Here is a 26552-nt window from a genome sequence, read left to right as displayed (position 1 = left end):
TAGAATTTTTAAAAATATGGTCAGCCAAGAATTAACTTCTTATAAATGTAATTGCCATTTCAAAAATTTGAATGGAAAATGTTTAAGTTTATTCCTATTAAATTATAACCCAGAAAAGTAGTCTATGTAAAATGAAACCTAAAAGACTGATACCAAGGTAAGAATCTAGTAGTTGTATCTTTATTTTGTGCTCTACTTGATATTAGCCTATTAACTAAATGAACTGTAGATATTATAAAATATTGTTGAGCCAGCTGGAAATAGCATCAGACCCTTGACCAGCGACAGAGTCAAGAAATGGGCTGAAAAATAGTATAAAGTGTGTGTGTGTGTGTGTGTGTGTGTGTGTGTGTGTGTGTGTGTGTGTATACATACATATATATATATATTACAAGGCTAAAATACATAATTGGGTATTTGAAAGGGCAGAGGTATTCTTCAATAGGCAGTCTAGAGAGAATGTTTTCCTACCACTTAACTACTTACAGCATGAGTTAACTTTGCCTACTTTTTCTTTTAGACCACTGCTTTTCCAGACAAGTGAACATGTGGCTAATAGCCCAGCGCTGGGGGATATTATTCCATTCAGCATTGTTATTCAGTTTTTGTTCACAAGAGCACCTGCTGAGCTGAAATCCCCATTCCAGGTAATCAAGTGAGGCCAGAATTCTCTTTGAAGCGACTTGTCTCTTATCTCTATGTACACTGAAGCCCCCTACTGAATGGGATCTTGGCCCTCTTTTCCCACATTTAGACCTGAATGTCTGTCTTTGGTGGTGACTCTCACTGCATAGCATCTACCTTCTTAACAGTGTAAAAAAATTACCTGATGGCTGGGCACTGGTGGCTGAAACCTATAATCTCCCCTGTGCAGGAAGCTGGGATGTACAGATCTGCTAGTTCACCACCAGCCCAGGCACCAAAGTCCATGAGGCTCTCATCTCCAAATAAGAACCAAAAAGCTAGAAGTAGAGATGTGACTCAGGTAGTAGAGCACTTGAACCAAAACCTCAGGAACAGCACCTTAGGGCTTGAGTTCAAGCCCCAGAGCCTGCATAAAAAAGTGATGAATCCTGAATTCACTCTTAAAAACAACAATATCAGAAGTGATGCTTTGGCTCAACATGGTAGAACAGTAGCCTTGAGCTGAAGAGCTCAGGAACAGCACCCAGGCCCAGAGTTCACGCCGCATGCCCAACCAAAAATAATAATAATAATAGTGTAACTTATGTAATTTATGTTCATGAAATTCTTTGGATAGAGACTCCATTTCTTATGCTGACTCACCATCAATCAGCAAATCTTGAGGCATCCTGGCCACCGGGAAGGTGCATATGACCTTTCAGATGCTACCTGTGGGCAGGTGTTAAGGCATAATTTCACTTGGGAAGTCCTCAAGAGTGTTTTGTGCATCAGCATTTGTTACCATTTGCTAAGAACATTCTCTCATCTCTCATTGTGTTGTCACCCTGCAGAGAGCAGAATGGTCCCACGCGCGCTTCTCCCAGTGGCTGGATGACCATCCGTCTGAAAAAGACAGGCTCCTCCTCATCAGGTACACTGTGCGCTAGGCTGGCTGAGTGCCAAGGGCTTGCAGGGCCATACCTGGGTGGGCGTGGACCTGTGGCTGCACCTCCTCCAGGTAGCCACACGCTGCATGGGTACTCGTTTATCAGAAGTCCCCATAGGGAACTTTCAGGCCCAGCAACTTGGCTGTCCATATCTAACTCCTCCATACTTTCACATCTTCTTTTGCCCTGTTTCATGTGTAATGTAGCCCTAGAGATCATTCACTTGCAGCTTTCAAAGCAACTTCAACTGTGAGAAGACGCCTTAGCTCCCTATTTTCTGCTTCATTTCATGTGTTGCAGTTAGTGAACTGGAGGCACACAGACGGGAAGAAACTCAGAATAACACCCAAAGAGTGTACAGTTCCTAATAGGAAACAGGAATAACTCGGCACAACTCTGACACTATTCACCCATTAGGGGACTCCACAGATGCTTGTGCATGCGTGCGTGTGTGTGTGTGTGCATGCGTGCGTGTGTGTGTGTGCGCGCGCACACGCGTTCGCGAATATACACGTCTACAGAGTTTGCATGTCCCCAGTGGGGACACATTCACATTTGCACAATACTTGTTAGGCATTTTCTCCCATCAGTTCTTGCTTCTGAGATTGCTCTCACTAAAATTACCAAAGACCTTGTGGTCACCAGACAGCTGTATTGTCACCTACCTATTCTGTAGCTTTGGCCAGACTCAGCCCCTATTTCCTCTTTTCAGTTCATCAACTGACTGAACACATTGTCATTTACATTAGGCCCTGAGGATACTGAGTAAGATGAGTTGTGACCCCATTAGCTAAGAGCTTGCATGACTCTGTGGTTGATCATCAGTTTCTGTTTTCCAGGTCATTTTTTTCCCCATCTCATTTGCTTAATTGCTATCTACTCAACATTTTTTTGTTTGTTTTTTTTGTCAGTCATAGAGCTTGAACTCAGGGCCTGGGTGTTGTCCTTGAGCTCTTTAGCTCAAGGCTATTGGCTCTACCGTTGAGCCACAGTGCCACTTACAGTTTTCTGATGGTTAACTAGAGATAAGAGTCTCATAGTCTTTAGTGCCCAGGCTGGCTTTGAGCCAGGTGTGAGCCATCAGCACCTGGCTCATCTACTCAGCTCTTAAATGCTGTCATTTCCCTATTTTGTTTCTGGCTTTCCTTGTCTTACCCTGGCTAAACGTAGGCCCCCACGTGAGCAGAGCCACACCTTTTGTCTCCATGTCTTTTCCACAGTTCAGATTCAGTGACTCACTTGGTTGTAAGGGACCTCAGACCAGTAAACTTGCTGTCAGAAGTTTACTCAGACACCTCCACAGAAATCTCCATCCCATATTTTCTCCTCTTTTCTCACAAACTTTCTCCTGCTATATTTTCTATCTTGGTAGGAGGTCACCCTCACATAGTCAGCCAATGTAGAAAAGCCTTAAATCATTTAAATCATTCTGCTCCTGTATGCCCTCATTCTCCACATCCAATCAATTGCCTGTCTCAAAGAGTTCTTAAAGCCATTCTCAGGTTGTGACTGTAATGTCTCACTGCATGTGACAACTTTGGGTCCTCCAGAGCCAAGAGGATTCTCCAGCACTGTGGTGCTTCTTAGCCATGCATGACTGAGAGCACCACCTCAGTTTTGTGGGGTGTTTTCCTCTTGTCAGGTGAGTGCCTCCACTGAGGAAGTGAGGTGAGTCCATTAGAAACAGCCCATCGGCTTTCTAGACTAGTACTTGGCCCTCAGAGCTAGTGTCAGAGCCTGTGTGGCCTGCCCTGCCATTCTTTTCTGTACTCAGCTTTGAACATCTGACCCAGAAATGAGAAAGGTTAATTCATCTGCCAGCTTCAAATACTCTTGAAAAGCCTTCTGGTGTGGCAAGGGAGTCTGGGACTCAGCTCAATCAGGGATTTGCTATCTGTAAATTGTTCCCTGAATCCCAGAGATTCACTCAGCTGCAGCACACTTAGTAATAGAAAAGGATTCAGATAATTGAACAGACTCATTTTTGTCTTCTTAACAAGTTAGAATGGGTTCATCTACAACAGTCATCTTGCTGTGGATATGGCACAGTTCTGTTTCTTTTCCTTCTCTTTTAAAATGTTTGAGCGATTTCATAATCAGGGCTGTTGCTAAGCTTGTGTTTAGCAATTAAAAACTCATGAAATACTGTCATGGTTTTTAAAGGAGGCACATAGCTGGTCCCAGAGCCTTCATCCCCTGAGCAGAAGTTGAGGTCTCCTTTGGGGACCTGCAAGAGCTGCACTATTGCTATAGAACATTTGTCTCTGTCCCCTCTTATATATCTTTTTTCAGCATATTAAAGTGTCACTGGATGTACTGTTTCCCCTGGAGGTAAACCCAGGGAGAGTATCGCACTTTAAATGTCAGTACACTGGTTTTATTTGCTGGGGCAAATGTTGTTGCATGCTCCTTCTGCTCCTTCTGGCATCATCTGTTAGGCTGTCATAAATAGGGCGAAGGGGATCATGGAGTCCTACTACGGAATAGCAAATAGCCTCTGCCTTTCTTCCAGTTCTGTATTGTTTTTCCTCAGTGTTTTAATTAATAGTATTGAAGTTAGTCACTGACTCATGAGACAGACCAGGTGGGGTAAGTGGAGAAAATTACAATTCCAGGCAGGTGCAGCAGACATGTGTGCACCCCAGGTGCAGAGGCATACACCTCACCCAGACCCGCGTGTGTGTGTACACATATTGAATATGCCTTTAACAAAGATGAAGTATGACTTAATTTATATTTTTATCTTTTAGTAGTTGCACAGAGTTAAAGCAGTTTATGAATGCACCCCTTTCATCATTCTCCCCTATCGCTCCCAACCCACCTCCTCTACTCAGTTTTCTTAATTTCATAGGATAAATGTTTAATATTATGACTGCATTTCCCTCCCTCTTTGTCTGCCCTCCTCTTTCAACACCTTTCAAGTACCAGTTTGCTGGTATCTATTTGGTTGGACTGTGTGTTTTCTAAGGAAGTGCGCTGTTTGAATTCTCAAAGTATAAGTTTTTGATACAAAGATTGTTCAAGCACTGTAGAAATGGTAGGGCAGTGTTTATGTATGGCTGTGTAAAATGCTTGGCACCTTTCAGTCCCTGTCTTCTTGCCATTGTCCAACAGGCTATTCATATCTATCTCTGCAGAACTGCAAGACCCACACTGCTAGAGGGTGATTGTTTGGTATCTCTTGTTGGTAGTACAAATGAATGATTGAGTTGATTAGTATAGCAGTAGGGAAAAGCCTAAGATTTGGTTCACTTTTGAGGCTTGTTATATGCATTGTCATTTTTATATATTAGTGCTAGTCACACTGGACACTTCATGCCTGACAGAAGTCACCTTTACTTTCCACAAAACCTCTATGTGACTATTGTATATCAACTTAAACAGTTCTGCCATGCTACTACAAACTATTCCTTTACTAATACATGTATTCTGTGTTTTCCCAGTAAGGAGTAACTTCAATCATCTTATTTTGGTTACAAACCATAGTTGAAAATACCTCTTGGGCCGGGAGTTTGGCCTAGTGGTAGAGTGCTTGCCTAGCACGCACGAAGACCCGGGTTCAATTCCTTGGTACCACATACTTAGAAAAAGCCGGAAGTGGTGCTGAGGCTCAAGTGGTAGAGCTCTAGCCTTGAGAAAAATCTAAGGACAGTGCTCAGGCCCTGAGCTTAAGCCCAGGACTGGCAAAAAAAAAAAAAAAAGAAATGAAAATACTTCTTATATGACTTCTAATAAAGTTAATATTTCACTGAACAAGTGAAGTAATTTAATAATTGCTTGAAAATCTTGTTTTGATTTTATGTGGGAGGGAATCTTTTTTTTTTTTTTTGCCAGTCCTGGGCTTGAGCTCAGGGCCTGAGCACTGTCCTTGGACTTTCTCAAGGCTAGAGCTCTACCACTTGAGCCTCAGCACCACTTCTGGCTTTTTTCTATGTATGTGGTACCGAGGAATCGAACCCGGGTCTTCATGTATGCTAGGCAAGCACTTTAACCACTAGGCCAAACTCCCGGCCCCGAGGGAATCTTAATCTGTGTTTTTCCCTTATAGTTCTGAAGAATACCCTTTCCCCCCCAAAAAAAATCTAGTCAAGGCCAGGAGTATGGCTTAGTGGTAGAGTGTTTGCCTAGCATTCATGAAGCCCTGGGTTCGAGTCCTCATTACGACATACACAGCAAAAGCCAGAAATGGTGTGATAGCTGAAATGGTAGAGTGCTAGGCTTGAGAAAGCCCAAGGACACTGCCCAGGCCCTGAGTTCAAACCTCAGGACTGGCAAAAAAAAAAAAAAAAAAATTAAAAAAATCTTACCAAACTCATTACGGGTTTTTCTATATTGAGTAATCTGTAGTTTCATTCATATGAATGAAAATACAACTGTATTTTATGTATTATGTATTTATTGATAGAACAGATATAAATGCATTCACTCTGGAGCAATTCCAAGTTCCGTGAATTGCAGCTTAGAATCATTTGTACACATACTAGTTAGTGTGTATACACACATAATACCCTCTCAAAGACAGTTGAACCCTTGGAAGTTTCTTTACTGTGTATAGATCTGTAAGAACTACATTTATGAAGTAGAGGTGATTTCTGAAATGGAATGGCAGCTAAAATATTACTTTTTTTCATGGAACAGTAGCTCTATTAACAGTCAGATCTGACATAAATTGGAGCATGTCACAAAGCACTGCTCTTTAAGAACACTGAATTCCATCTTTGCTCACTAGATGAGAATTATGTGTTAGTGGGATTAGGGATTAAGCTTATGAACTGAGTAACTGTACTAGCTTACATCCTATTCAAAAAACTGTTTCTTAAGTAGAGGCTTACCCATCCCTCCACATAGCTAATTTAAAAGATTCTGAGTCATGTCCACTCTGAGCATAGTGTGAGTCTTCAGGAATTGTGGAATGCTGTGGTACTGTCAAGTCAAGGCTGTGGATGAAAGTCAAACCTTTTCTCAGATTTGTGTGACTCCATAGTAATTTTCATTCTTTTGTGATGTCAGGAATAGGCTTATTGAAAGGGAGCATTTCAAATTGAGTCTGAAGAGATAGAGCTCTGCAAGAAAATGAGAACATTAAGGGATAAGGGAGATAATGTGCAAAGGCCTATGAAATTGTTATCTCCTTCATTGTAAGATACTCAGTATGGCCCAAAATGAATAAGCCTGCCGCCAGCTCCTACCTTATCATAGAAGCACTTCTTTATTTTGGAGTAATAAATGAACAAACACCCTTGATATTTTTTTGCACAGGCAGTGGGGTTGGGCTAACAATCACAAATGAGTCGTTTCTTTGTACATTATTTAGACACACACACACACAGTCTGAGGCTTTTAGGCTGCATCAGTCTATCTAGTAAAAGTCCATTGTAGCAGACGGAAGTTTGTGTGGTGATTTATGATAAGAGACTAGGTTGAGTTTGGGCACTGTCATAGACAGAATAGGCCTAATGAATGACACTGCATTTGGGGGTGGGGAAGCTCATAGCATATTGTGCAAGAATGACTAGGTAGGAGGAAGCTCTGGGCCAACTACCTCTTCAGAGCCCACAGCATAGGTTTCCCACAGAAGCAAAGGAGAGAGACTGAATGTGAAAATAATGTGAGGCAAATGTATAGACAGGGCAGGCTTAGGACAGTCATGTTTTTGACAAGTAAGGCTGAGGGACATCTAGAAGAAAATGCCATAGAGATGTTTAGAGAACATATGGAAAGAAATCAGGAAAGGAGGTCAGAACTGAGTTGGAAATAGTTGAAATGTGGGTATGCAGGTGGTTTGGTTCAGGCACTGTGTAGAGAGCTGGGAAAGTACAACCTGGCCAACAGTACTGTGTTTGGGAGTAAAAAACAATCCTGTATTAAATGTCTTGAAACTGAGTGAGGTGAGTGCAGGTATCATTACATTTTATACAAGTGTGCTAAGCTCAAAAACATGTGAGTTTTGAAAAGTGATTATGACTTTTTTTTTGGCCAGTGTGGGGGCTGGAACTTGGGGCCTGAGCACTGTCCTTGGGCTTTCTCAAGGCTACAGATCTACCGGCTAGAGATCTACCACTTGAGCTACAGCACAATTTTCCAGCTTTTTCTATGTATGTGTTACTGAGGATGGCACCTGGGTCTTAGTGCATGCTAGGCAGGCACTATACCACTAGTTCAAACCCTTAGCCCCTGATTATGCTTTTTTTGACTTTTTAAATTTGTATACCTAACAACGATCATACTTTTACCATTCTTTTTACCTCCAGTTAACAGATATGCTTTTTTTTTTTTTTTTTTTTTTTTTGGTGGGTCTTAGGGCTTGAACTCAGCCTATGTGCTATCCCTGCCCAACCCCTGGGCCTGGGTGCTGTTCCTGAGCTCTTCAGCTCAAATCTACCACCCTATCCTTGAGCCATTTTCTAGAGTTTAAGTGGAGATGAGTCTCAGGTCCTTAGGTGCCTGGGCTGGCTTTGAATCTTGATCCTCAGATCTCAGCCTCTGGAATAGCTAGGATTATAGGCATGAGCCACTACACCCAGCGAGATTGCTTGCTTCTTGATGGCTGCTGCAGTCTGACTACCTGTACTGGTAATTCCGTGCAGCCTGTGAATGATGTTCTAAGTATCCGAATAGTCCTTGGCAGAACAAGGTTTTCCACCCATTAGGCATTGCCTAACGGGTTACTGCTTCCACGATTAACCCTGCTAGAGTAGACAGTGGTCCTAGACAGAAGAACAGCACAGGGCTTTGCTTGCAGGCACCTGCCGGGCCCCTTGGCTACGTCATGAGGACACCACACCATACAATCCACACTGCATTCATACTCCAAACTGTTTTGGTTGTGAGTGGTTTACAGTCCAAGTGTTAGGAATATCTTACACCCACCTAACTAGTGTTACCATGTGTGCTAACAGCCCCATTCTCCAGCGTGACTTTCCATGTCACCATCTCCCTTTGTGAGCTTTCAGCAGCAGCAGCAGCAGCAGCTCGTGCTGCAGAGTACCTTCAGCAGGGAAGTCAGGACAGGGACAAAGAAGCACATACACCCTAAAAAAACAGCCAGCCCCGGAGCAGAATGAAAAATGCTTGTAGTTTTCACCTGTGGAACTGAGCGTAGTACTTCCAGAAATGGGCTCGTCTCTTGTTTTTTATATTGGTAGGATTGGTATTCCTCCTAAACCGTGTGTAATACCTGACATTGTCTTTATTTTGGTTTTCAGGGGAGCCCTGGAAGCTTATGTTCAATCAGTGAGAAGTAGAGAAGGCAAAGAATTTGCACCAGTTTATCCCATAATGATTCAGCTGCTTCAGAAAGCGATGTCTACACTTCAGTGACAATGTGAAATCTTCATTAATCTCTACATGGAATAAACCATTCAAAGTTGGCAGTTAAATACACATGCTTAAAAAATGATAGTAACTGGATTCTTCTGTTTACCTTTTGTTATCTCTTCCATGGATATGATTGTTCCAGAAAGGCATTCAACTTTTTGTCTTCCTTATTGTATAGCTGAGTCTCAGTATTGTTATATGCAAGTCCCCTCTGCGTTTAAAGGGATAGGATCAAAGCACTGTGCTTCCTGCAGCCTGCATTCCTTTTAAGTTCCCAAATTCGGTTCCATGTTCATATTACCAGCACAACTTTTAAGAATTCTAGCTGGGCACAGTGCTCACACCTGTAACCCTAGCTACTCGGGAGGCTGAGACCTAAGGATCGCAGTTCAAAGCCAGTCTGGGCTCTAAAAAAGTCCGTGAGACTCTTATCTCTAGTTAATTAAGTGGTGCTGTGACTCCAGGGGTAGGGTGGTAGCCTTGAGCTCAAGAGCTCAGGGACAGTGCCAAGGCCAGAGTTCAAGTCCCATAACCAACTTCCCCCCAAAAAACAAATTTCAATGCCCCATGTTGCACCCCTAGTAATTACTTGGAATGGAGAAGCCAGGTATCACTATTTCAAAATATATATCCTGAACCGATTCTATATATCCCAAAGCCAAGATTTAGGGCTGTTGCTCTTCAAATGTATCATACTGTATCTTTAATGAAGCATAGGTTTCCTTGTACTTGGTCATTTTATTAATAAAGCAAAATACTGGTGGCTGTGGAAAAGACAAAGTACCTCTTTGAAGCTTCTATAATCTAAGTTCTGTTTCTAAAGCCATTTTCCAATGAACATTTCTGGCAAACTTTGTTGTCCTCCTTCAGATTGTAAAAATTTATACATAAAATTCAGTCAAGGTCAATCAGAAGTCTGAGATAAATTTTTTTTCATTTTATTTGAAATAATATACAAGAATATAATGTGCAAAATTGAGGGGCAACATCATGAAGAAGTGTAATGAACTGAAATCAATTTTACAGCTGTGATTTCTAACCAGAAACACCACTTGGTAAATTACATGAAAAGCCATGATTGTAGCTCAGAGCAAAAGCAGCTGTATTGCCAATGTATTTGCTCCAATTAGACAGTTGGAGGAAAAGTAAAGTGCGAGTGTTGCACTGCAATAAGTGCAAAGTCTGCCCCCACCATAAAGATATGATGATGAAATTACACTTAAGATATGTGGCTGAGGAGATACAGAACACAACGTTTAAAACACAATGATGTTGACTGTTAATAGCACCATTACAGTGACTATCCCAATGCTATTAACTAACTCTGCCTTGGCCTGACTCACCTCCACTGGAAATGGTGGATGAGTGCTGCCATCTGGTGCACACATACACTCGGTGTGCCGGTGCTCACTGCCGCACCATCCACCTGCCATACGTGTTTGCTCTTGGCACTGGCCAGACTAGGCGCGCCTGTGTTTGGCACAGATGCTGGGCCATGGGTGGGTGCTCATAGGAAGGCCAACCCCCAACTTCTGCTTCCTTCCATCATGTGTACAATACATATTAATAAGCAGTAAGGAGCCAATGTATAAACAGCAGTTACATATTTTTAAATTCCCCTTTTACAATTTAAAATAAAACATGTATACACTTCTCCTCTCTTTCTACTGTACTTTAGCACCACAGGATATCAATTTTCAAGCCTATATTACCTGACAGATGTATATGAAGTTCGGAAGGAAAATAAGGCAATTTGGTACAATGTTGATAGTTTTAGCTTACTTAATGCTCTAATGGAGAAAGCAAATCCTCACTCATAATATTAAATCATCTCAAGACTCAAATGCTATCGGTATCTTACGATCGCTTGAATTCAGGACAAGTGGTGAGACTGTGGTCTTCTAGTAAGTCTTTCCATCCAGAGTCAATACTTTATGCATCCAGACTTAATATAAGCATCCTGGTTTAATGTTGTTGTGAGCCCTGTGGAAATAAAATTAAACTCAGTGAATCTCTACAAATCAATATATAGGAATCTTCAGTGTGAAAGTTTAGATTAGTCTAAGGTGAGGTTTATAAATTTACTATTTAAAAACATAGCTTTCTCAAAGATACTTTTGAAGTTTGCTAAGATCTGATAGTTCAAACGTCCATAATTTATGAAAATGACGACAGATAGCCTAGGAGAACAAAGATACAAATAAAGTCCCATGAAATTCTAAGTTATAAAGAAGTTCCCAAATCCAGCTAGGCTACCTTGTCATCTGACAACAGTTACTTCAAAAGAAATTATCTTTATTAAACTTCTTGTTTTTGGTTTTGTTTTGTCTTTTCTTTTTAGGTAGAGGATCAAAGCTTGCTAGGCAAGAGCTTTGCTACTTAACCACATCCCAACCTTTGGGATTAGCAGCATGTCATTAAAAACAATTTAAGGGCTGGGAATTTGGCCTAGTGGTAGAGTGCTTGCCTAGCATGCACGAAGACCTGGGTTTGATTCCTCGATACCACATATGTAGCAAAAAGCCAGAAGTGGTGCTGTGGCTCAAGTGGTAGAGCCCTAGCCTTAAGAAAATCCAAGGGCAGGGCCGGGAGTTTGGCGTAGTGGTTAAAGTGCTTGCCTAGCACGCACGAAGACCCGGGTTCAATTCCTTGGTACCACATACATAGAAAAAAGCCAGAAGTGGTGCTGAGGCTCAAGTGGTAGAGCTCTAGCCTTGAGAAAGTCCAAGGACAGTGCTTAGGCCCTGAGCCCAAGCCCAGGACAGGCAAAAAAACAAAAAACAAAAAACACAATCAATTTAAAACATCCTTAACAAGAACCTCCCAATCCTTAAGATTTTTTTAAATTTTGTCAGTTATGGGACTTGAGCTCTGGGTCTGGGCATTGTCCTTGAGCTCTTCAGCCACAGCGCCACTTCCAGTTTTCTGGTTGAAGATGAATCTCATGGACTTTCATGCTCAGGCTGGCTATGAAATGCGATCCTCAGATCTAAGCCTCCTGAGTAGTTAGGATTACAGATGCAAGCCACTGCGCGTGGCTCCAGTTCTTAAGTTTTTATCGTCAGTTTTTCATATTTCAAATTAAGGCAATTTTGTTCTATTATGTTCAATACTGTAATGTAAAATGATAAACATAAAAGACACTAATGAAAAGTGCTATTAACAGAATCTGTCAAAGATGGTAGTATTATTGTACAAACTAATTTACCACCCTTCCTGGGTCTACTTTGTTTTCAGGATTTTAGTCTAGAAATTTTATACAAATGGTAGATGTCCTCATAAATCTAATGTACCCTCCTCACTCTGCCTTGCTCATTAGCTTCTTACCAGTTAAGGAAAGAAAGACAGTTGAACCATACTACCAAAATTTAGAGGACTTTTTCCTACACTGATATTCACGAGTCAATAACACTTACCTTTCAACATATCTATATACAAATCTTCTAAGTTTTTCTACTTTAGCATTTAAGACACATTCTTTTTTAATTGGCTTGGAATTTTTACTTTCCAAATAAGCAAATGATGCTGTGAAGAAAAGGCAGACTTTTTCACATAATACATAGTGAAATATAGTACTCACACAACCTTTTAAAGGTGGGAACAACTATTCTATCATCCCAGTACACCTCTAGGGTAAGCCAAGACCATTTTCAAAAATTACTTATTGGAACATACTGAATTAGTTCTTTTCCTTTTCCAACAGTCAGGATTTAAACGTTTTTGTTCTTCAGCCAAAGCTTTTGCTTCTAATGTGTACATCCTTCTCTCTTCATTCTTCATTTTCTTCCACCTGTCACCAAGGATCACACTTATGGCTCTATAAAATAGATATTTATGCATGTTGAAGGTAAAGGTTTTTCAGAAAATTCACATCAAGTGCTGCTACTTAAGACACAAATGTAAGATTAGAAGGAAAGACAAAAATCTTGACCAATAAAGAAAAGGTAAAAGCTGTCATTTCCAGCAAAACTCCATGTTGTATGGCCCATTTATCATAATCTGATATCGTCCATTTAACATTATTTTTTACACTTATATCCTGAAATATTGTTAGTGCCCCCAATTGTTGAAAGATACTTAAAATGACTAGAAATCGGGTATTTTCTAAGCTTAAATTTAGAAGAAAAAATCCACGTCATTCAAACTGTGAAGATACTTAACATACCAAAGAAGCTGACAGTGTTCAGTGTCAGCAAAATGATATATTAAATTTGTATGAAGAGATTTTTTTCTTTTTATGCTTAAAGCCTGTCAAGCGGACATAATAAAATGTCTTTTCTTCGTTCATCAGCCACAGTGAAAATTAAGTATTGTTTTGGGGAGGAGGGGGGCCGTGGGGCTTGATCTGGGCCTGGGTGCTGTCCCTGAGCTCTTCAGCTCAAGGCTACGGCCCTACCCTGAGCCAAGCCCCACTTCCCATTTTCTAGAGGTTAGCTGGAGATAAGAGTCTCAGGTCCATATGTGCCTGGGCTGGCTTTGGCTTTTAACTTGGATCCTCAGATCTCCTGAGCAGCTAGGACTATAGACATGAGCCACAGTGCTCTGCTTTGTCTTACTGTTTTTCTTTCGTGAGGAAACTCAGTTCAGGTTTACTAAGTCACATTGTATTTCTCCTTGAGAAACTGGATTAAACTCAAAAGTTATGGTTAGTTAAACTGGAGATGATATGGTGAAACTACTTTTTACCTATTGCTCTAGCTCTATCTAAACCTATTTAAATAATCTCACCTAGGACACACAGACATCTGTGTATGTCCTTCTATGAAGAACTTTTAACCATTTCATCACACACACACACACACACACACACGAAAATCCTGGAGTGACTGCACGAAGTGCATGAAAATGATTTTATACTGACTGATGACACAAGTCATTTGTAGTTTAGAAGAATAGTAACCACTGAAGCTCTACTGCTTAAATTTGTATTAAGTGTGCCACTCTTGTTACCTACTATGTCAATGCAATATACACTGTTTTCTGTATCTTCATTTACTGAAACCAAATAATGACTGGCATATTTGCCAGTAAAATCAGTAAGAAATATGTATACAACCCTTTCTCAGTCTTCAAAGTATGGAATATTTTTGAGCATGTGATTATATGCCACATGGAAAACAAATTTACTCCTTTTGTATTAAAACACAATGGGTAATGAAAGTATGCAACCATGCAGACTGATCTGCGTTTCCTTCCCTTACAGTTACACAATCTACACACTACTTGGATTTTACCTTGAATTTTCATCCAGATTGAAGTTATGCCAATGTAAGATTAGCTTTATCTCTCCAACCTATTTATTTTAATCTCCCTTCTCTTAGTTTAGACCCAAATTACATGTATCATGTGGGAGCAAAAGCTGTGCTAAGATACAAAGGAAAAAAAATAAGATTTCTTAGGGGCAATATGGACACAAGGATCCAAAAAAAAAAAAATAGAAATGAGATGTATACTCCTAAGTCCAATTATAAATCTACTAAAGAAGAAATCTATTAAAGAAGAAATGGGAGTTCACAACTAAAGTTAATTGCCTAAAATCACACAAATGAGAGACCCAAGTGTTAAACATTTTAAGAAGGTAGCTGTGCACGGTAGCCTTGAGCTGAAGGGCTTAGGGACAACTCCGAGGACCAGAGTACAAGTCCCACAACTGACAAAAACAACAACAACAAAAAAGTTAGCTGTGGGACTCGCCTTGAACACAAAAGTGTTCCTGAATTCAAGCCTTAGACTGGCACACAAAAAAGTCAACCTCCTATTGAGCCCAAGAATAAACCTAACAAAAGAAGTGAAAGAATTCTACAACAAATACTATGAAACTTGGAAGACACGAAAGAAGACACCAGGAAACATTTCCTATATTCCTAGATCAGCAGAATATTGAATGCCATACTACTAAAGGTAATCTATGAATTCAATGTAGTACTCACCAAAATCCCAATGTCATTCTTTGTCAAGATGGAGAAAATAAACCAAAAATTCATATGGCCCAAATGGCCAAAACAATTCTGAATAACAACAAAAAAACAGACCTGGACCCCGGGAGCGTGGCCTAGTAGTAGAGTGTTTGCCTAGCATACACAGAAAAAGCTCAAAGTGGTGTTGTGGCTCAAGGTATAGAGCACTAGCCTTGAGAAAGCCCACGGACAGTGCCCAGACCCTGACTAAGCCGCAGGACTAGGGGAAAAAACCTGAAAACCAATACAACAGACTAGAAGCCACAGAAACTAATCCTAACACCTTCAGGCATCTAACAAAATAGCCATAAAATACTTGTTGAGAAAGAGTCTATTCAACAAAGTTTGGAAAAAACTACATCATACAGAAAAGACTGTATGATGGATCCTTGTCTCTCACCCTGTACTAACAATTCAATATGGATCAAAGACCTTCATGTAAAGACCTTAAAACTACAACAGGAATAACTAGGGAAAAACACTAGAACTTGTTGGCATAGGCAGGAACTTACTGAGTAGAATTTCAAGGTTCTACAAATCAAGGACTGACAGATTGCATAAGCTAATAAGCTTCTTCAAAGCCAAGTGCCAGTGACTCATGCCTGTAATCCAAGCTACTCGGGAGGCTGAGATTTGAAGATTACAGTTCAAAGCCACCCCACGCAGGCAAGTTCATGAGACTCTCATCTCCAATTAACCAGCAAAAAAGTTGAAAATGACTCACATCCTGAGTTCAAGCCCCAGGACCAGCACAATAATATAACCCTTCTATTAATTACAATAAAAATATATGAAAAAATTAAGTAACAAAAAAGAGAAAAATGTTGCTAACAACTGCTAAAAAAAAAAAATAAAGTAATGCTTGTAATTTGAAGAAAAAAAAAATCCATGAACAAAAAAACCCCAAAACATGGGTCAGGAGTGGTAGAGTGCTTCCTAGCATGCACGAAGACCCGGGTTAGATTCCTTGGTACCCCACATACATAGCAAAAAGCCGGAAGTGGTGCTGAGGCTCAAGTGGTAGAGCTCTAGCCTTGAGAAAGTCCAAGGACAGTGCTCAGGCCCTGAGCTTAAGCCCAGGACTGGCAAACAAAACAAAACAAAACAAAAAACAAAATTCTTCATAGCAAAGGATATATAGTTTCTAAGCCTAAAAGACAGCCTACAGAATGGAAATCTTTACCAGTTATAAATCTGACAATAATCTAATAAGCAGAACACGTAAGGAGCTAGAAACACTAACCCCCTGAATAATCACTAACTCCATTATAAATGGACAAAGGAGCTACAGAAGTACAAATATATATGATCAATTAATACATGAAGAAATGTTCAACATTCAGAAAGGAAACATAAATCAAAACAGCATGGAAATTCCATCTCAGTCAGAATGGCCATCATCAATACTGGTGATGATTCAGCCCTAATCCACTGTTGGTAGGAATATAAATTATTGCAACCATTATGGAAGGCATTATGTTGATTCCTCAAAAAAACTAACAATAAGCTAGGCACTCGTAGCTCATGCCTGTAATCCTAGATACTGAGGAGGCTGAGATCTGAGGATCACAGTCCTATGCCAGCCTAGAAAGGTTCATGAGACTCCTATCTCCAATAAACTACTCAGAAAAAAAGATGGAAATAGTGCTGTGGTTTAAGCAGTAGAGCACTAAGGAGCACAGAAAGCAAAAAGAGGTACAGCGAGAGCGTCTGGGTCCTGAGTTTAAACCCAAGAACAAGAAGGAAAAAAAAGTAGAAATAGAACTACCCTGTGATCCAGCTATACCATTCTTGGCATCTACACATCCATGTTTACTGCAGCATTATTCGTAACAGTCCAGAGCCTTCCAACCAATAAATGAATCAAGAAAATATGGGGTGTATATTCATATGATGAAATTTTATTTACCTATTAATAAAAATAATAATGTGCTACTGGCTCATATCTCTAACCCCAACTATTTGGGAGGCTGAAGAACACAGTTTGAAGTCAACTAGTCAATGCCAAGTCTATCTTATATAAATAGGTTATGGTCGTGGCAAGGGACTATGAACTGTATCTCCAATTATCCAGAAAAACAATGGAAGTGGAGCCATGGCTCAACTGGTAAGAATGCTAGCCTTGAATACAAAAACCCAAGGCCTCTGCCCAGGCACTGAATCCCAGCCCTAGAACACAGACACAGAGACACAGACACACACACACACACCATTTTCGGGAAATAGATGAACCTGGAAAAATTCAAATTGAGTAAAGCTAGAGTCAAGAGAGACAAAGCATGTATATTTTCTAACACATATTGAAGTTAAACCTAAACACAAAGGGCCAATATTCCAAGATAACTCTTATGAATAGTTATCAGCAATTTAACAACATGAAGATGAGGAAGCTGAAATGAATTTTGACTGAGGTAGGCAAAAACTAAAAGGAAAGGGGCAGGAAGTGGCACTGTGGCTCACCATGGTAGAGTAGTAGCCTTGAGCTGAAGAGCTCCACAGCCAACCAAAAAGATAAAAAAGGTAAGGGCAGGGCCGAGAGTTTGGCCTAGTGGTTGAAGTGCTTGCCTAGCATGCATGAAGACCCGGGTTCGATTCCTCGGCACCATATACATAGAAAAAAGCCGGAAGTGGTGCTGAGGCTCAAGTGGTAGAGCTCTAGCCTTGAGAAAGTCCAAGGACAGTGCTCAGGCCCTGAGCTCAAGCCCAGGACTGGCAAAAAAAAAAAAAAAAAAAAAGGAAAGGGCAGACAAATGAACAGGGAGAGACAAATACTCAATGTATACACATGAAAACAACTAGGAAATTTTAGGAGATGGTGAGGATAGGATAGATGGGGAGAATAATGGAAGAGATTACTTTGATCAAGATGCACTGCACACATAAAATGACATGTGAAATTAAAACTTGTACAATTACTTCAGGAAAACAATAAGAAAAAGGGTTTGGAAAAACTATTGAGACAATGTAAGAAACTGTCAATGGCCATCGCTGTGTCCTCTAATAGGGAAATTATTTTGTCATTTCAAGGAACATTCCCTTGCCACAACCATAACCTATTTATATAAGATAATTACTACATATGATACTAAATGTTCACTTAAACTTTAAAGAAGGAATTTAATGAGTTACTATGTTTACTGGTCTCAGTTTCTATGTACTGAACTGTTAAGTAATTATAATCACAATTATGACCATGTTTACCTGTTATCTTTCCCTGGATACATCTGAGTATATTCAACTCTGTATTTTTTGGCAAAAAGCATGAAGGCATTCATTGGTCTCTTGCACTTATTAGGAGAAGTGGCACTCACAGTCCCTGAGCTGTGGTTTTTGACAGCTTTAGCATACAAAGAATTGGAAGAGAGCTGTGATGATCCAGGTGAGCCACAGTTTTTACTGAATCCAGATCCTGAAAAGTCTTGACCACTAGATCCTCCACAAGACAAAGATGCACGACGCTGACGAGCCATACTACTTAACACATAAACTGCAGAAGAATCCATAGGTGTGAAGTCATAGCTAGAATATTAAAAAAAAATATATTAGCATGGTTTTAAAGTTGAACTACAATTTTTTTTTTTTTTTGCCAGTCCTGGGCTTGAGCTCAGGGCCTGAACAATGTCCTTGGACTTTCTCAAGGCCAGAGCTCTACCACTTGAGCCTGAGCCTGCTTTTTTCTATGTATGTGGTACTGAGGAATCAAACCCGGGTCTTTGTGCATGATAGGCAAGCACTCTACCACTAGGCCAAACTCCTGGCCCCACAATTTCTTTTCTTTCTTTCTTTTTTTTTTTTTTTTTTTAAAAAAGGCCCAGGTTCAATTCCTTGATACCACATACTTAGAAAAAGCCAGAGGTGGTACTGAGGCTCACGTGGTAGAGTTCTAGTCTTGAGAAGAATCCAAGGACAATCCTCTGGCTCTGAGCTTAAGCCCAGGACTGGCAAAAAAAAAAAAAAAAAAAAAAAAGGATTTTAAAAGGAAATCCTTAACATCTAATTCGAAATTTCAGTGTATCTTCCAATACGTTGTGTTACCAATATGCTATAAACTTTTGCAGCCCAGTAAAAGGGATGTTTCATCAACATAGTTTACCCTTGACAAATAACTCCTCTAGATCCCACACCAGCTGGGGTAGGGAGGAGTGCCAATCTTGTGGCTTGAACTCAGGGCCTGGACACTGTCCTGAGCTCTTTTGCTCAGGACAGCATTCTATTACTTGAGTCACAACTCCATTTCCAGTTAGTTGTTCTTTTTTCTTTTTGTGGCAGTTAATTGGAAATAAAAGAGTCTCGTGCACTTTTCTTCCTGTGTTGTCTCATAACCACTGATCTCAGATCTCAGCCTTCTGAGTAGATATGACTACAGGCATGAGCCACCAGGGCATGGCTCACTTTTTGCCATATTTGGCAACCTGAATTCTTGGTTCTAAATCTAGAAAATAAAAATGGACTTGCAGGGCAATTACAAGGTCTAAAGACTAAACACTAAAAAACACAGAAAAGGCAATCAAAAGATAGATTTGGCTAAAAAACTTAGACAGTTGTACTAAGAGTCCTGTATGTCTAGGTTTCCCCAAAAGCTACATACATATTATACAGCAATGTTCATAATAAAAGTTCATCACAAAAGACAACATCCTATATTTGAAGTTCAGTTTACACGGGTATGGATATAGGTTATTCATATTCTCTTTACCTCGACAAGCCTGCTTGAGGGATATCATTAGTCTTTTAATATAAAGAAATGGCCTGGGATAAGAAAAGTACTATTCACTCAAGCCTACACTATTAAGATTCAAAGCCTCACTGACAAATAACCATATTAATTGAAATACTAGCTGGAAATTAAGAGCTAATGTTGACTACAACCTAAAGACAAACCAGTCATAAGAATTTTCTTTTGTTCCAACTGTGTTCACATTTTTTGACTCTACCTAGCAGAAAAATCTAGCTAGCTTTTTTTTTTTTTCCGCCAGTCCTGGGCCTTGAACTCAGGGCCTGAGCACTGTCCTTGGGCTTTCTCAGGGCCAGAGCTCTACCATTTGAGCCACAGCACCACTTCCGGCGTTTTTCTATGTATATGGTAAGTACTCTACCACTAAGCCAAACTTCCAGCCCTAGCTTTTAGTTTGGTAAATCACTATCAGCTGCTACTTACCTGGAACACAAATTCTAGCACTACTTCAAAATAGGTTAATACTATTGATAGGAAAAACATGTCTAAAGGTTAAAGCACATGAGATTATAAAATATTCTAAAAACAGAAAACCTTAAATTAACATAGCAACTCCATGCTATGTATTATGAAAGACAAAAATGACTTTCCATTTTCAGCCACATAGTATCCTTTTAACTATAATGTATCATATAATACATGTTCAGAAATCAGCATTGTCATTTTCCCCCAGGACTGTAACTTTTGTATTTTTTTCTTTTGTTTAAGAATAGTACCCAAACTTAAGTATCCAAGTTTTTACTCCCTGGATGATATGATGCTGTACCACCTGAGCCACACTTCCAACTGGGAATTGGTTCTTTGTTTTTTGTTTGTTTGGTAAAGTATTTTAAGCTCTTCCCATATAAAGTTTAGAAAGAAAGCAAGGCCGTAACCTGGTATGAATCTACTGCAAAGTAATTCATTTCAACCTAAAAGGACTACTTTCATTACAGACATAAAGCTAATTAAAATTTGAAAACTCTACCACCTAGTGGCACAAATCGATTTATCATCTATTTCCATTATGGATATAATTTAAATCAGTTTGAAGTATTTAATCATAGAACTCAGGAAACAACTACAGCATTGACAAATGACAAAGCTGTTTTAAATAGCCTAATTTTTAGCAGCACTTCCTCGAGTAATCACGTATTTTGGTCATCACTGAACCACTTCTAGTTCCTCAAAGTGCCTTGTTTCACACCTCTAGTTTTGTATATTCCATCCCTTCCCCATTAGAATATCCTCTTCTACCTCTACTGACTAATCATTACTGTTACAAACTCCACAATAACAGTGTCTATTAACTAAATCACATGTATTAACTCATTTCATCCTTTGTTCAATACTATCCTCTTATTTGCAGGTTTATTTTTTTTTAAGGAGCTATGCTACACTGTCTCAATCAGCATGATCCACAGTCCTGAAATACAAAATTTTAGCTGAGTCAAAAAAATATGAAATAATTGAACAAGGTCAGGAGTTTTGCCTAGTGGTAGAGTGCTTGTCTAGCATGCAGAAAGAGCTGGGTTCCATTCCTCAGTACCACATACATAGAAAAGCCCAAAGTGGTGCTGTGGCTCAAGTGGTAGAGCTCTAGCCTACCAAGGACAGTGCTTAGGTCACGAGTTCAGTCCTCAGGACTGGCAATAAATAAATAAATTCATTAATTAATTGAGGAAGAGGCTAGGACCTATTAGCACTGAATACGTTATCTATGGTTAATGTGCAAGTAGTCTAGGTTAGTAGAGTCCTTGAAACAATGTCGGTGTATGTTTCTGTTGCCCCCCTGAAATAAGGATATAACCTAATAGGATAATTAATTCAACAGATACTCCATGTTAAATTATCATATTGCTTGAGTAGACAAATCATACTCTTTACAAGATGTTCAGTGTCTACTTTAGACATAAAGGTTGGCCTCAATTCTCAATGTCTCAGAATGGACTTTTTCAAATCATGCTCCCCTGGGAACATCTTTTCTAGAACAACAGAACTTTAATTTATTCTCAATTTCTGACTCTGACCAAGCTAAAAATTACCTAAGTTTCTTTTCCTCCATGAAGCTGGGCACTGGTGGCTCACATCTATAATCCTAGCTACTCAGGGGGCAGGAATCTGAGGATCATGGTTCAATGCCAGCCCGGGCACAAAAGTCCATGAAATTCTTATCTCCAATTAACAACCAGCAAAATGGAAGTGGCGCTGTGGCTCAAGGTGTAGAGCACTACCCTTGAACTGAGGAGCTCAGGGACAGCACCCAAGCTCAGAGTTCAAGCCCCACAACCGACCAAAACAAAAAGAAAAAAATTAGGTAAAAAATTTAGCTTGGTAGCAACATGATAATTTAACCTTTTCTCTATGACTACTCTATAAAATTCATACAATATACTTTTCTCTAAATTATACTTTTCTCATACTTCTCAATCCTTTTTAAAAGTTCTAATTTCCTAATTGTTTGCCTACTAACCAATAATGAATTTAAGAACTTTTAGTAGAAAAAAATAAAAGAATTCAGCATTACCTTTTAAATGTATCAAATACACCTGAATCATCAAAATTAATGGCATCAGGGTGTCCAGGAGGTAGACATATATCACCAACATGGATCTCACAACATGGAATGCCATGCTGTACCACAGTCAAACTTGGGTAAAATGATGACCAACCTAAAATTAAACAGTAATGGCATCAAGAATAATAGTTAACAGAAAGCACTCTAAGAAAAAAGACGCAAGAGTTAGTCTTTGAAGTCAAAAGATTTTTCTAATACAGAGATTTTCTTTACAACAGAGTAAGAACCATGTGAAAGCCCTACATGAGTACTTCAATTCACAATTTCATTATCTTTTACAGTTCTATCATAATCAGAACTTCTATTAAGCTACAACATAGTAGTAAATGATATACTGGTCATGGAATAATCTCTAAATTAGTAAAATATGCTTAATATGGTGCTACTGTTCTTAAGGGTGATTCAAGTTTATATAAGCGTATTTGGCAATTATAAACCAAATTGTGATTACCTGAATAGTCTACTCCTCAAACTATATCACTATAACTAAAAGCATATACATAACTCTGAATTGTCTCTAACTCATAGTAAGACTTCTAGCAATGATATGAGAATTACTAGAAGCATTTCTTATAGCAGTTGTATTTGGTTCAAAATAAATTTTCCGTTCAAACTTCTTAGTCACCAAAGCCACAAAACACAAAAAGTTACTATGAATTCAATTGAAGCCCTACCTTTATTTTTAACATAGAAAGGGTGGTCCAGCTTACACTCTACGGTAAGTAAGCCATCTTCTACTGTACCAGGGTCAAAAGTCAACTTCAGTACAGATTCACCAAATGATATACTCTCTTCATGTGATAACAACTTTAGACCATCAGAACCATATCCCTGAAAATATATGCACAGAATCATGAATTGGAACTGTTCAATTCAACAAGCAGTCAAGTTCTCATTGTAAGACTGTGGAAAAGGCAAAAATAACCAAGACAGGATCCTTGGTATAAAGAATAATGATCTAGCAATCAAGAAGGACATATATATTAAGTATCTATACTACATGAGGCAGATTAGAATAAGTACTTTTACTCAGGTATAAATAATGCTGGTGTTTAATATGATATTCCAAAAGAGAGTAAGACTTTCTGCTCCATTTGAACTGGGATGTAGAAGACAAGAAAAATATAATTCTGATATTTGCTACATAATACAAAGTGGACAAAGATGAAAAAAAGGACAGTCTAGTTACAGTAGAGCGATCTTAAAGATGGGCCAAGTGTTTAAACCTTTCATTGAGCGGATCAGTAAATCATGGGCTAGGCAGATGGTGTATGCCTGTAATCCCAGCTACTCAAGAGGCAGACACAGGAAGACTATAATCCAAGCCTCACTCAGGCAAAAGGATGAGACATTATCTGAAGAACAAACTAAAAGACAAAACTATGGAGGGCTTGGCTAAAGTGGCTGAGCACTTGCCTAGCAAACGTGAAACCCTGAAGCCAGTAGAAGAAAATCTGTTCCAATTTTATGAAAATTACTGCAAAGGGAATTCTCATATTTAATTATTTGAAGTTATAAAACTTCCCATTATAGCACTCATTATACAATGTGCCAGGTGGCAGAAAATAGAAACATGAAAAATATATTAATTACCCTATAATTCATAGAAAAATAAACATGTCAACAGCCAACTATAACATCAATAATGAGAAAAGAATGGATATTGGAAAATCTCTATGGAAATAGTATCAACTGAATATGAAAGGAGGAAAGGGTATACAATAAAAAACAATTTTATTGTTTGGAATCTAGTCATTAAGAATAAAAATCATTTTAAAAGAATAGAGGGAAAGTAAGTCAAGAAGAGAAATAAGATCAGTGCAATTTGGATTATACTACACTGGATTTGAAAAACACTATTATTCACATGACAATTAATATACAATTGAAAAAGTGCAGTTGAAGTTACCAACATGTTTGTAAATAATCAACTAACAGAATCTTCTAATTCTTAAGAGGTATATAAGACTTTAAAAATAATCCACTCTAGGGCCAGGAGTTTGGCCTAGTAGTAGAGTGCTTGCCTTGCATGCACAAAGACCCGGGTTCAATTCCTCAGTACCACATATATGGTGCTGAGGCTCAAGTGGTAGAGTTCTAGCCTTGAGAAAGTCCAAGGACAGTGCTCAGGCCCTGAGCTCAAGCCCAGGACTGTCAAAAACAAAAACAAAACAAAAATAATCCACTCTAACTACGTAGACATAAAAACTTATGACTCTATAGACATAATGTTTTATTACATAGATTAATATATATCTATGACATACAAACCTTCAGCCTAATTTTATGTTCTAAAATCTAAGTGCCAGTGACTGTATATAAAGATTCCCTTCTTGAATATGTTTGTTAAACACATCATTTGAAATACGATGTAAAAATCATGTTAATAAATTCTTTAATTAAAAAAATAATAATAATAATAATCCACTCTTAGCCGGGCACCAGTGGCTCACACCTGTAATCCTAGCTACTCAGGAGGCTGAGATCTGAGGACTGAGGTTCAAAGCCAGCCCAGGCACAAAAGTCCAAGAAGATTCTTAACCACTAGAAAATTAGAAGTGGCACCTTGGCTCAAGGCCCTGAGTTTAAGTCCCACAACCATCCCCCCCCAAAAAATCCACTTCTACTTTTCACATCAAGAAGCCTGAGTCCAGAGAGATGAACAATCTAAGACCAGTTATACAAACAAATGCTGGAAGAGCGTTTTAGCCGAATTCCAACACCAGAATGTTGTCTATAGATCAACAGAGGTGCTGCTGGTCACATTACCATAGACAGGCACTGGCAGAAGAAAGAAGAGGGCAGAACCTTGTCTTATATTTGTTATGGTGGGCAGATAACTAGCAGACAAAGGACTGAGAATCAGGATTGTGTAGCTTTATTTACTACTTGTTTTGAACAATGCCAGTTTAGTTTTCCCCAACGTCTCATGTATAAAACACACCAAAAACAAAAGTACTAAGAAATATATTCTTTATACATCCCATCTAAGAAAAACTTAACTAGAAAGGTAAACCTAAAGCCACCACTGTTGTCCATTAAACTAAGCAATGATGAGTGGTCACAAAACTTCTACCTAAAACCTAACATTTCATTTAAATGTGAAAGCAAACAGAGGATGTCTCTGGAGGCTTACAAACTTTATGCTTCATTTTAAAGGGTTTTGGGGGAAAAAAAACCTTAAATTTTAAATTAACCTTGTGAGTGCCCATTTGGAGATCTTCCTCAGTATCACAGCCTTCAGCTCTTGCAAAGTCTTCAACGTCCTGCCATTCCTTACTGCTTCCCTTATGAAAGCACAGTCGTGTGCCTGAAGTTTAATTTGAAAACATGTATTAGCACAATGGAATTCCATGCTGCAGTCAGAAAGAATGACATCGCCCCTTTTGTAAGGAAATGGAAAGACTCAGAACCTAGATACATAAGGCCATATAGTATGATGCTAAAGGAAAGGACCTCCAGGATATAGAAACAAAAGCCATATAATGAGTGATTGTTGTCCCTAATGTTCTATGTTATCTCTCATCTCTTTTGCTGTCCCTTGGCTGTCTCATATTGTTACAGTATTTCACCTTGTTATCTGATATATTGTATATATGCGTATTTGGTTATTTGAAATCAGATAGGGAAGGGGGGAAAACAAGATGAAGGGCAGGGTGGTGGGAGGGAAATGGGGACCAAGACATGAGAAAGGGTATCAATGTATGTGAAGTAATGAGCTCTCTATCTGGTGAATATAATGTAACCCTTCTACTAATCACAATAAAAAATATATGAAAAAAAAGAAAACGTATTAGATTTTGACATGTGACTCGTGTACTAGAAGAGTAAGCTTGGAAATATTCAAGCCTTTTGGCTATTTGGGTTTTTTTTTTTTTACCTTTCAAAAAACAGTGCCAAATAGTTGATGGCCAGGAATTACACCACCCTAAATCATCATCATCTGACAGGGAGGACATGCAGAAAATGCCGGATTCTGATTCACTATTTGCCTGTAGACGGAAAAAAGAAAAGAAAAGATTATCCACTCTTTGTTGTTGTTGTTTTAGACTTATTAACTTATTTAGCCAAGACCAGCGCTTGTACTCAGGACCTCACACTTTAAGCAGGGTGTACTTTGCTCACAGCTGGGACTCTACCACTTGAGCCATGCCATACCCCCATTCTAGCATTTTGCCAGTTAACTAAAGATGGAATCTCAAGACCTTTTTCTGCCCTCAATTCTCCAGATCTCAAAGTCTTCCTAAGTAGCTGGAATTACAGGTGTGAGGAACTGCTGCTGCCCTTATAGATCTTTCAATGCTTTCTCATAGGCTTTCACATAATATATAATGAAACAAAGCATACCACTGTCCCTCTACATGTGCTTCAAAAGAATTTATTACATAGAGAAAGAGCTAAATGTTTTTCAACTG

The 26552-nt window shown here is 39.1% G+C and overlaps 2 protein-coding genes across 3 annotated transcripts in view; one reads left to right on the top strand and one right to left on the bottom strand.

The window, feature by feature from the left end:
* Cog5 (component of oligomeric golgi complex 5) overlaps positions 1–8976 on the top strand; it is a 203524-nt gene extending 194548 nt beyond the window's left edge. The window contains exons 20-22 of the mRNA XM_090332986.1: positions 521–647; positions 1476–1555; positions 8777–8976. Of these exons, the coding sequence (XP_090189112.1) occupies positions 521–647; positions 1476–1555; positions 8777–8891 (322 nt within the window). The 3' untranslated portion in view covers positions 8892–8976. The remainder of the gene's footprint in view (positions 1–520; positions 648–1475; positions 1556–8776) is intronic.
* Positions 8977–9803: 827 nt separating this feature from the next.
* Positions 9804–26552, bottom strand: part of Hbp1 (HMG-box transcription factor 1) — a 33256-nt gene continuing 16507 nt past the window's right edge. For both annotated transcript variants that reach the window (XM_090332989.1, XM_090332990.1), the window contains exons 5-11: positions 26018–26129; positions 25335–25447; positions 22812–22968; positions 22087–22231; positions 18047–18364; positions 12564–12705; positions 9804–10871 (exon numbers count right to left, since the gene is read on the bottom strand). In XM_090332989.1, coding sequence (XP_090189115.1) covers positions 10854–10871; positions 12564–12705; positions 18047–18364; positions 22087–22231; positions 22812–22968; positions 25335–25447; positions 26018–26129 — 1005 coding nt within the window. In that variant the 3' untranslated portion in view covers positions 9804–10853. The remainder of the gene's footprint in view (positions 10872–12563; positions 12706–18046; positions 18365–22086; positions 22232–22811; positions 22969–25334; positions 25448–26017; positions 26130–26552) is intronic.

Source organism: Megascapheus bottae, chromosome 5 (genome assembly GCF_031878675.1).
Source record: "Megascapheus bottae isolate mThoBot1 chromosome 5, mThoBot2.hap1, whole genome shotgun sequence".
In the NCBI taxonomy this organism is placed as follows: domain Eukaryota; kingdom Metazoa; phylum Chordata; class Mammalia; order Rodentia; family Geomyidae; genus Megascapheus; species Megascapheus bottae.
The sequence above is the reverse complement of the archived record's forward strand: the minus strand, read 5'-3'. Positions and strand labels throughout refer to the sequence as shown.